The sequence below is a fragment of the Gadus macrocephalus genome, chromosome 21 (genome assembly GCF_031168955.1).
Source record: "Gadus macrocephalus chromosome 21, ASM3116895v1".
Lineage (NCBI taxonomy): Eukaryota > Metazoa > Chordata > Actinopteri > Gadiformes > Gadidae > Gadus > Gadus macrocephalus.
The window spans coordinates 2,441,693-2,453,090 of record NC_082402.1 but is presented as its reverse complement, the minus strand read 5'-3'; the positions used below and the strand labels follow the sequence as shown (position 1 = coordinate 2,453,090).

The 11,398-nt window shown below is 53.1% G+C and overlaps 1 protein-coding gene across 1 annotated transcript; it reads right to left on the bottom strand.

Annotated features, from left to right (window-relative positions):
- Positions 1-5,671: 5,671 nt before the first annotated feature.
- epha7 (eph receptor A7) lies at positions 5,672-10,104 on the bottom strand. The gene is made up of 3 exons (XM_060042389.1): positions 9,888-10,104; positions 7,717-7,781; positions 5,672-6,442 (listed from the first exon to the last, which is right to left on the bottom strand). The coding sequence occupies exons 1-3, from the start codon at positions 9,994-9,996 to the stop codon at positions 5,672-5,674; spliced, it is 945 nt and encodes a 314-aa protein (XP_059898372.1). The 5' UTR covers positions 9,997-10,104.
- Positions 10,105-11,398: the final 1,294 nt, after the last annotated feature.

The window sequence follows — 11,398 nt, the reverse complement described above, 5'->3', positions numbered from 1 at the left end:
AGAGTGTTCAGTGATCCCTAGGATCCTCCCCGAGCCTTTTTTGGGGTTCATGGCTCTCAGTCCGACAGGTCCTCTCCTCCCACACCATGTGGCTCAGTACCCGCCCAGGGTCATGCAGGAAACTGGATTGGTGGATTTTAAGGTAACAATGATCTAATTATTGCAGAGTTCTAATGTCTGGGTTTACATATCGTTGCAGAAACATTTATTTCGGGGAATGATTAGGACTAAAAACGCGGGGTGAACTTGGTCTGGATACAAAGGATTTGATTTGACGGCTCTCAAGACATTCTGGAATCCCGGTGCCCTGTCTGTCAACACGTCAAATTAAAGCCACCATGCCAGCTGCCAGAGCAGAGAGACCAGGGAGGCTTCAGCATTGTGTTCCTGCTGCAGACTCCTTCCTCTGCTGCCTCCAGCCTCAGGAGTCACAGAGAAGACCGACGATAAGCTCCAACATTACATTACTTAAACATTATGTATGAACCCAAAACTAGATTAAAAGATAACGGGAAGGAACGGAAGAGAGGGGATAAAACGCCGAGGAGAATCACATGAAAACCACGTTGGGCTGTGATTAAAGACAGAAAGCCGAGCGGGCGTCGAGGCGGTCGTGGGCGCGTCGGACGGGCGTCTCGGTGAGCTCAGGGTTCCAGCTCATGCATATCTGAATACCAAACGGCTGACGGCAAATCTACACTGCGGCCGACGGAGCACATACCGCCGTCCAGAGACCATTGCAGCGTGTTATCTCCGTGTTAAGTACTGTACAAACGCGGCCGGCTTGATCCCGTAATCCCGGGGCCCCACCGTCGCAGGGTGTGAACCTCGTATCAAGGAACCTTGAGTTTTCCCAAAGACATGGCAAAACGGGATCCCGGGCTCGGATCAGACGTGGGAATGGGAGCCGTCAGTCCTGAACACAGAGACGCGCGAACACGAGTCGACGCCGTTTATTGACACAAACACAAGGCAAGCGCTGTTGATGGGGGGGGGGGGGGGGAGGGATTGTGCAGACGCCACAGAGAGCGGAGGACCTCCGTGACTCCGTGTCGCACGGCGTTACTTCCAAGGTGATGGCTCCGGATCGGGGATATTAGCGTCATTTACACATGGCTGAAGACCCCCCCCCCCCCCCCCCCGTGCCCGTCAGGCGAGCCCCCCGGCTGACACCCCTGTCAGGGCGGAAGATGGATGATCGCAGCAGTTGACCCCTGACCCCTCAATCACCAGTCGAGTCACCCTCCCTCCCCCTCCCCTTCTCTCCGCCACTCGCATGACAAAAGCCCCCCCCACCCCCCCCCCCCCGGGCTCTGAGCTCCAGTCCTGCTGCACTAACGGGCTCAGACATCTCTATCGATCGCGGCCCCCCGGGCCCCGGGCCCTCGAAGACCCCCCCGTACCCCCGGCTGAAGACCTCTTTAGCTCCTGACCCCCCCACCTCGGAACCCGGTGCTCCGACGGGCGGTCGGCGTGGCAACACACTCAAGACTTCTGCTGTTTGATGCCAGTGAAGAGAGCGATACGAGGGATCAGATCACAGGGGGGGAGAGGGGGGGGGGGGTGGGAGGGGGAGGGGGAGGGAGGGAGGGAGGGGGGGAGAGGAGGGAGGGACCTGGTGAGATCTGGGCCTCAGAGCTGGTTCTTCCTCTGAGAGGTAAATCGATATCTTATTACATAACGCGGCCGGGAGTGAGACCCAGAGCTCGCCGCTTAAGAGCAGCAGACGCGCTCTTTAGGCGGACAATTTCTATCGCAACCCCCCCCGTCTCGCTGGTGAGGCTCCGCCCACGCACACACCAGGCAGTGCGCACACACATCCACGCACACACCAGGCAGTGCGCACACATCCATGCACAGAAAAACTGTTGAAACCAGTGATCTGTATTTAACTTTCTCCAAAGATCTGGAGCCTGGATAATTGATTGATTGATGGATTGATCGACTGATTGATGACTGGGTCTCAGAAGGGTGATCAATCTTCGGCAAAGTACCAACTGTCGTCTGAATGTTAGCAGAGTCCCGGACACACGACGCACAGCCTGCTGAGACCCCCCCCCCCCCCCCCCGAGAAGCCCCGCCCCCTGAGATGCCCCGCCCCCCCTGAGGAGCTCAACTGGCGGCCGGTGTCCTGCGGAGCTCCGCCTCCATCTGCCGGCCCTAGCGCTGCTGTGAGCCGAGCGCTGGTCTGAATCCACCCCTGATCCATCAGACCACTGAACCGCCGCCACCGGCCCGCCCGGCTTCCTGCTCTCCCTTCAGACGCTAAGTGGATGTACTTCCTGGGGCCTCGCGGCGGGCTGCGCGGGGCCCCGGGGCCACGGCCCTGTCGCGGTCAGACCCCAAACAGCTCGGGGACGCCACTTCAAGCCCGGCCATCCATCACGCTCAGACCGGCTCCCGTCGCCGGGTCCCTGTCAGCCAAGACGGATGACAGCGCCGTGCATACAGGATGCTGTTCATCTCCCCCCCACAGACACACACACACCAGTCCCCCCCCCCCCCCACCCCACACACACAAACCAGTCCCCCCCCGCCCAACACAAACACACACATCAGTCCCCCCCCGCCCAACACAAACCCAACACCCACACACACACACACACACACATCAGTCCCCCCCGCCCAACACAAACACACACACACACACACACACACACGTCCCCCCCCCCACACACACACACACACACACCCACACACCACACACAGACGCACACGCACGCACACCCCCCGAACACGAACACATTTAGCTCCTCGTTAGCAGGCCCTGATAGCAGGGAGATAACGGGGCCCAGATATGGGCCCAGCTCCAGATGGGGCGGGGGGGGACGGGTTCAACAGTCAGACTCTTCTTGTTTAGGCGCCGCAGAGATGCGATGGGTCAGAAGTGGACCACATCCACCGCGGAACAGTGGGGCCCCTGTGCCTCCACGAGGTCCCCCTCTCTCCGGGTTAGGGTTAGCGCCGCGCTGGGCCGTCTAGGGGTCCCCCTTTCTTAAACTGGAGGGGGGGGGGGGGGGGGGGGGAGTGACATCTACAGCGGGGGATGTCCTCACAAAGGGGGAGACAAGCTGGCCTGTCTCTGGGGTGATGAATGAGGAGTCCAACACTGGGGGCTGTGCTATCTACAGAGGGGGGCTCTCAGATGACAGCTCCCTCCCCCCCAACCACACACGGTCAACAAGACCCCCCCCCGACACACACACACACACCATCACCCCCCCACCCCCCAACGCTGCGAGTGTTTCAGAGTAGAGAGGTACTAACTGTCGATGTCCGACCCATCATCCGCGCGGTACACTGGATAGCTTTTATGAAGCCCTTTTCACGGGCTTTTACGATATCATCATGTTTTTACAGCACTGTAGTAAAACAACATTTTATTATTACAGGAACGCCAGAGGGTTCGTAAACGGAATCGTAAACAAATTCACGTCGCACAGGCTCCATCTCTGGACGGTTCTCAGTCTTAATGTGACACTCATGGAGACGGGGTGTGTTGGACACAGCGCCGCGTACATCGTTAGGGGGGTTCATTAAGTGAAGTTAGCGGAGTGATCAACACCATCGGACAACGCGGGCTCGCTCCCTAACAAACCCACCTGGACTAATCTACACGGAAACAATCGTAAAAAGAGAGATTTCATGTTCCTGATGTGTTGCAAGAAGAACACGTATATCTATACACAGTACACCCTTATGTATTTTATTATATTTTATTGTGTAGTTTTAGGATTAGTTATTGTCTTTATCTGTTGTGCACTTTATTGTTTACTTTAGTGTTGGGAAATGTCTTTATCTGGTGTGCACTTTATCTCTTTCACCGTGGGATAGTGAGAGACTTGTTTTCACTCCCTTTGTCCGGTACATGGACAGAGGCTCTCGTCTGGCTCAGACTAACCGGACCTTAATGGCCGTTCCTGGCTCACCTCCGAGCAGACAAAACTCATAAAGCCAGAGTCTGAAATGTGATCCTAATGCAGCCGGAGACCGTCTGACCTGTCACACTTTACAGGAACTGCTTTTCAATTCTTCCTACGATTAGATCAACAATAGAAATACACTAAATTATTCATTTATTCATCTATCTATCCATCTATCTATCTCCATATATATCTATATACATATATAGTATTTATTGATATGGCCTACTAGCTGTACTCTAGGACTTTAAAAACAGGCTATCGATAATGAGAGAAACATTAACACTACTATTGACCGTACAAAAACTCATCGCCTTCCCAGAAAATAGAAAAACCACGAGCCAGCTTTGGCTGGAGGAGCAGAGGAGGTGAACACCACGGTGTGTCTCCCAGTCTGCTGGAGGAACCAGGAGGAGGTGAACACCACGGTGGGTCTCCCAGTCTACTGGAGGAACCAGGAGGGGGTGAACACCACGGTGTGTCTCCCAGTCTGCTGGAGGAACCAGGAGGAGGTGAACACCACGGTGGGTCTCCCAGTCTACTGGAGGAACCAGGAGGGGGTGAACACCACAGTGGGTCTCCCAGTCTACTGGAGGAACCAGGAGGGGGTGAACACCACGGTGTGTCTCCCAGACTGCTGGAGGAACCAGGAGGAGGTGAACACCACGGTGTGTCTCCCAGACTGCTGGAGGAACCAGGAGGAGGTGAACACCACGGTGTGTCTCCCAGTCTGCTGGAGGAACCAGGAGGAGGTGAACACCACGGTGTGTCTCCCAGTCTACTGGAGGAACCAGGAGGAGCTGAACACAGTTTGTCCCACCAGCTCCGCGGCCGAGGCAGTGTTGTCAGGCGTTAAAGTTGAACGTGTAATATATTCCACATTCCTCCCCTCTGCTCTAATAGAAGCCAGCGGCCCCCGAGCCGCTCTGCCAAGGACCCTCTGGGCCCCGCGACGTTCCCCCACTTATTACCACCCCACTCCCTCTAAGCCGCTGAGCCCACGCTCAGCCCGGAGAAAAGAGGGGTTTGGGCTGACAAACAGGGACCACTAAAGGCTCATGACCCCCCCCACACAAACACACGCACGCGCACGCGCACGCACACACACACACACACACACACACACCTTGTTTAATCCCCCCGGTGATTTTTATCTTTGGAGCCACTCGGCCCCTGAAATAAATCCTGGTCCCATTAGAGGACGGCGGCCTCGTGTGTAATCACACCACGTTGTAGAACGCCGTCAAATAATAGTAAATAAAAACACACACACACACACACACACACACACACACACACACACACACACACACACACACACACACACTCTCAAGCGTGTAATTACACATCCAGTTAGCCGTCTGATGAAGGGCCCTCGGTCCAGAGAGCGTTGCTGCCATGGGGCCCGTCAGGGTGCCTTGCAGGGGGAGAGTAAGACGCAGGGGGCCTGGTTGGGGAGGGGGGGCCCGGCCCGGGTAGGGGCCCTGGTTGTGTTGGCTGGAGGCCAGGCGGACGCGCGTCGGGGCGGGAGCTAGGAAGGTCTTATTATTTCACCCCAGAGTCAACAGGCCCCCCCCACCGGTGGCCAGACGACGGCGTGGGGGGCAGCCAGCTCCGCGTACAGCTCTGTCTCAAAACACTAGCTGATCCTCCCTGGCTCTGGGGCCCCCCCCGCTAACAGACCCCCCCCCCCCCCCCCCCCAACACCCCCGGCCGTCCTACCCTGTACTGTCAAACCAACTGCTCCGTCAGACGTGAATAAACAGAACAAACGCGGCCAATACGTTTTGTCGCTCCCACACAGCGGCAGTGAGCACGGAAGGAACAAAGAAAACGGGGAAACACTCACGTTCACACGCGTCCCCCTTCTGATGGAACCCCGCCTTGCAGATACATTTCCCGATGGGCACCAGCCACTCCCCCTCCGCGCTGCAATGCATCTTGGGGGAGTTCTCCGCCTCCTCCTCGGCGTCGCTCACGCACGCGCCCTCCACCTCCACCAGCGAGGAGAACTCCGAGCCCGTCACCGTGTCGGGGAAGGTGGCCAGGTTCTCGATGATGGACCAGCACTTCTTGTAGTACACCTTGACGGAGACCAGCGCGATGCAGGCGCCCACGTCCTGGAAGGCCAGGTAGAAGCCGCGGCGCGCCAGCGGCCCGATGACGCGCACCTCCGTGTTGAGCTTCATCTTGCGCTCGCCGAGGTCGCCCTGCGTGAAGCTCTCGTCGGCCGCGATGGTGTCGATCTTGACGTACTGGCTCTCGCGCAGGCCCCGGCCCGACTCCGAGTCCGTCTCGTGGTAGTACAGGTTAAAGGTCTCCTTGCAGGTGCCCACCACCCCCGGCAGGCTGTTACAATCCCTCAAGGTGAACTTGAGCTCCACAAAAATCCTCTGGGCATGGCCCTTCTCCACCCAGTTAGTCCTCAGCCAGTTGTTCTGGTTGGCCTCCATCACCTGACACACCTGGTAGGTCCTGATGGGCGTGTAGTTCTCATCCAGACCGCTGATCTCCTCCCACTGCAGGCGGACACACGCGTTAATGACCCACCAGAACCAGTACAGTGTTAACCAGAACCAGCTCAGTGTTAACCAGAACCAGTACAGTGTTAACCAGAACCAGTACAGAGTTATAATACAGCTGAGTTAGCGTTTATAACCTGAACCAGTACAGTGTTAACCATAACCAGCTCAGTGTTAACCAGAACCAGTACAGAGTTATAATACAGCTGAGTTAGCGTTTATAACCTGAACCAGTACAGTGTTAACCATAACCAGCTCAGTGTTAACCAGAACCAGTACAGAGTTATAATACAGCTGAGTTAGCGTTTATAACCTGAACCAGTACAGTGTTAACCATAACCAGCTCAGTGTTAACCAGAACCAGTACAGAGTTATAATACAGCTGAGACATGCGTTAATAACCAGAACCAGTACAGTACTAGAAACTCAGCTGGGACATTGGAGAGAGTCACACTAAAATATGCTAGAATGCTACAAAAATACTAACAAGACTAACATACTTCATTGTATCGTTATCGAAAAGACCAGAGAATTAGCAACAAGCTCTCTGATAAACCAATTAAATATATTTGAATATGTGTGTGTCTCTACACATGGAACGGCGAAATACATTTGGCCATAATAATTAAATGCACGCTATTGACGATAATACTGGAAAATGTGTTTTCAATAAAATAAAACATTTAAACAGCTTTTATTGAAAAATGTCAATAAAAGCTGTGTTAGATCTTTTTTTTTTAAATTGCCTCATCATTGGGTCTGGTTTTTACCTTCTCTAGGGTGTGTGTTTCTAGCTTCTCTACGGTCAGTTTCTACCTTCTCTAGGGTGTGTGTTTCTACCTTCTCTAGGTTGTGTTTCTACCTTCTCTAGGGTGTGTGTTTCTACCTTCTCTAGGTTGTGTTTCTACCTTCTCTAGGGTGTGTGTTTCTACCTTCTCTAGGTTGTGTTTCTACCTTCTCTAGGGTGTGTGTTTCTACCTTCTCTAGGTTGTGTTTCTACCTTCTCTAGGGTGTGTGTTTCTACCTTCTCTAGGTTGTGTTATACCTTCTCTAGGGTGTGTGTTTCTACCTTCTCTAGGTTGTGTTATACCTTCTCTAGGGTGTGTGTTTCTACCTTCTCTAGGTTGTGTTATACCTTCTCTAGGGTGTGTGTTTCTACCTTCTCTAGGTTGTGTTATACCTTCTCTAGGGTGTGTGTTTCTACCTTCTCTAGGGTCTATGTGTCTCAGAGGGAGAGGAGGAGATTGTCAGAGCGCGACCCAGGAACCTACCCCATTTGGCGGGTAGGAGATCCACTCCAGGTCGGTCTGTTGCGCCTTGGAGTCCAAGAGAACCACTATGGGACCAGGACACAGAGGTTTAGAACAGAACCACGACGGTACCAGGACACAGAGGTTTAGAACAGAACCACGACGGTACCAGGACACAGAGGTTTAGAACAGAACCACGACGGTACCAGGACACGGGTTTAGAACAGAACCACGACGGTACCAGGACACGGGTTTAGAACAGAACCACGACGGTACCAGGACACGGGTTTAGAACAGAACCACGACGGTACCAGGACACAGATGGGTACAATATTTATATTATTACATTTGATATGAAGCGCACTAATTATTCCGATTTAATAATCACAAAAGAGCTTCTTCAGGGCGCGGGACTCGGACATTATCTTATAAATATATAATTTATGGGTTATGGTTATGAGTTAACCCTAACAATTGTTAGTTCTTGGCACTTCTATGAACATCCTTACTGTACCGACAGCGATATATTGTTTCTCTTCTTCTGACAAATATACGTTATAGTAAATCGCTTTGGATTAAAGCGTGGGCTCAATGCCCTAAATGTAAATGTATATTTTATATAAATGATAAGCATAAACGGCAATAGGATGTCTGGGGGAAATACCGGATTACTGCCAATTGATTAAATTAAACATAATCCAGATATTTTAAGGAACAATACGTCAAAGATATGGAATTTAGTAGCCTAGTATAGGTTTAGAGCGTAAGTTTGAGCACTTTCTCTATATTTCTCGATAAAAACACAACCTGTCGTCCACCTAGCCGAGGGTGGGCCTAAACTATATTATATTGAAATAACATTTCACGCTATAAAATCCTCGTCATTTTCAATCCATTATAATGATCTATAGCTAAATTTATCCAAACTAAGAGGGAGGCTGGTTTTTATTTGAGTTCTTCTTGGAAGAGACTTTTGGAGCCAGAGCAGGGCGCAGAGCCCTCTCCCCGGGCGTATAACCCTATCCCCGGCCGGCAGTAGAGCCCTCTCCCCGGCCGTATAACCCTATCCCCGGCCGGCAGTAGAGCCCTATCCCCGGCCGGCAGAAGAGCCCTCTCCCCGGCCGTATAACCCTATCCCCGGCCGGCAGTAGAGCCCTTTCCCCGGCCGGCCGCAGAGCCCTCTCCCCGGCCACAGAGCCCTCTCCCCAGCCGAAAAACCCTGTCCCCGGCCAGCAGTAGAGCCCTCTACCCGGCCGGCAGTAGAGCCCCCTGCCCGGGAGACGAAGTGTGGGCATCGAGATAATCCTCAATCTCCAAACCTCTCCGTCTACAACAGCAGACGTTATTATGGTCCGTTTTCTATTTTAGAAACCTGCCGGGATCCACCAGCCGACATGACAGCGTCCTGCAGTCATTCCACCGCTTTATGGAACATCAATCAATAACGCGTTTCATTCAACAAGCCGGTGATTGACAGTCCGCGGGATGAAGCGCCTGTTTGGTCCTTTTAACGCAGAGCTGGAAACAGGGAAGTCCTCTAGTTCGGAGCGTTGGATCGCCGCTTTTAAAAGCAACTTCACCCGTGTGTTGGCAATGCGCACGGAGAGCTGGACACACACACACACACACACACACACACACACACACACACACACACACACACACACACACACACACACACACACACACACACACACACACACACACACACACACACACACACACACACACACACACACACGGCTCCGTGCCGATCGATCGGTGGTCGTACAGTTGGTGGCTCCCCGTTAAAAGTCTCGAGGACAGGCGCGTTAAATCCAGAGCTCGTTCTGAGCATTAAATCAAACTAAAAGCGACTCGACGTCTTTCAGAAGATCCGTGTCGCGACTCATCTCCGTGTCGCGTCTCCTCTTCGTCTCGCGTCTCCTCTCCGTGTTGCGTCTCCTCTCCGTGCGTAAAGACCCGCAGGTCTCCCGGCGCGCAGTCCGTCCCGCTGGCTCGTCTTCTTCGCGTTCATCGCGGAACTTTCCCACTAAATCCCCGGTTAATTATCGGAGGTTCAGACCACGTCGTGGACCCGAGCCGGTCCGGGTCCCGCTGGCCTCAGCCACCCTCACACCGAGGCTTCGTCGGACGGGGTTCGGTGAACCGCGGGGATGACGGAGACGGGAGAACCAAAGTTGTGAACTTACCTTCCTTGGCGTCGTGCGGCGCCCCGCGGGAGACAAGAGCCCCAAGCACGAGGCCCAGCACGGTCCAGCCCCACGCGTTCCGGGTCCGCGCGCTCGACGCGGCCGCCATGCTCTCGGTTCAGGTGCGTTTCTGTAGCCGTTGTCGCTTCCCTCCGCTTCGCGTGCTTCCCATTGATGACACCAGAGCAGCTCTATGTTCGAGTCCCCTCTGCGCGCTCTCAAATAGAGGAGGCTGCTGGGGGCGGAGCCTCGGCCACGAGCCACGTCAGTCAAGGTGAGTGACAGCACGCCCGTCCACCCGTGTGCCGGGGCGCGCGCGTCATCAGCACCGTGGGCCAATGAACGCGCCGCCTGGCCACGTGACCTCACGGATCAAACGTTCAGGAGAAGAACCGGAGAAAACACGCACGCGCTTGGCGGCGGGCACGGGCGCACGCACACGCACACATACAGGCACACACACAAACACCAAAGTACGTGATTCGTAACATTGATCAAATGTACATTGTTTTATATATAATTCTATACCCTGACGGTGACGTCGTATATGGTAATCCTAACCAATAGAAAACTACCAAAGGGACGAGAACGAGAGTATGAACAATTAAGTGTTTTTATTTCAATTAAATGTTGTATTAATTTAAATAACCATAATAACAATTATAATATTAATCATAATTATAATTGTAATTGTTAAAAATAATTAGAATTGTTACTATTATTACTAAAAGCAGTGCACTGACTAAAGCTCAAAACAAATAATAATAATAATAGATACACTTTTGTTTAATTTTCTCTGCATTTTAAGATTATTTGTAAGTGCTTTTACTGTTACTTAAAAAATCTTATTTAGAACCACACACACACACACACACACACACACACACACACACACACACACACACACACACACACACACACACACACACACACACACACACACACACACACACACACACACACACACACACACACACACCTTCAGCTCAAAAATAAAAATAAAAGTGGAATTTATCGAAGTCATGGATATCAACGAGCAATCCATGGTTTTGTTCTCGCTTTTTTAAACAGCTTCGTACAACAGAACACAATCAGGACGCCCGAGGAACATTCCAGAAACCCAGCAGGTTCTCAGAAACACAGAGAGTTGGAGAACCCCTGAACCTCCCAGAACCCCCACGTAAGAGGGTTTGGACACAGACCCAGAGCCCCTACATAAGAGGGTCTGGGACACAGACCCAGAACCCCTACATAAGAGGGTCTGGGACAAAGACCCAGAACCCCCACATTAGGGGGTCTGGACACAGACCCAGAACCCCTACATAAGAGGGTCTGGGACACAGACCCAGAACCCCCTCATAAGAGGGTCTGGGACAAAGACCCAGAACCCCCACATTAGGGGGTCTGGACACAGACCCAGAACCCCCACATAAGAGGGTCTGGACACAGACCCAGAACCCCCACATTAGGGGGTCTGGACACAGACCCAGAACCCCCACAGAAGAGGGTCT

Excerpts from the sequence above, each read along its gene's own strand:
- epha7 (XM_060042389.1), bottom strand. The coding sequence starts at position 9,996 with ATGGCGGCCGCGTCGAGCGCGCGGACCCGGAACGCGTGGGGCTGGACC. Across the intron at positions 7,782-9,887 it reads GCCGCACGACGCCAAGGAAG|TGGTTCTCTTGGACTCCAAG; the intron begins GTAAGTTCACAA and ends CTGGTCCCATAG. Across the intron at positions 6,443-7,716 it reads TCTCCTACCCGCCAAATGGG|TGGGAGGAGATCAGCGGTCT; the intron begins GTAGGTTCCTGG and ends GTCCGCCTGCAG.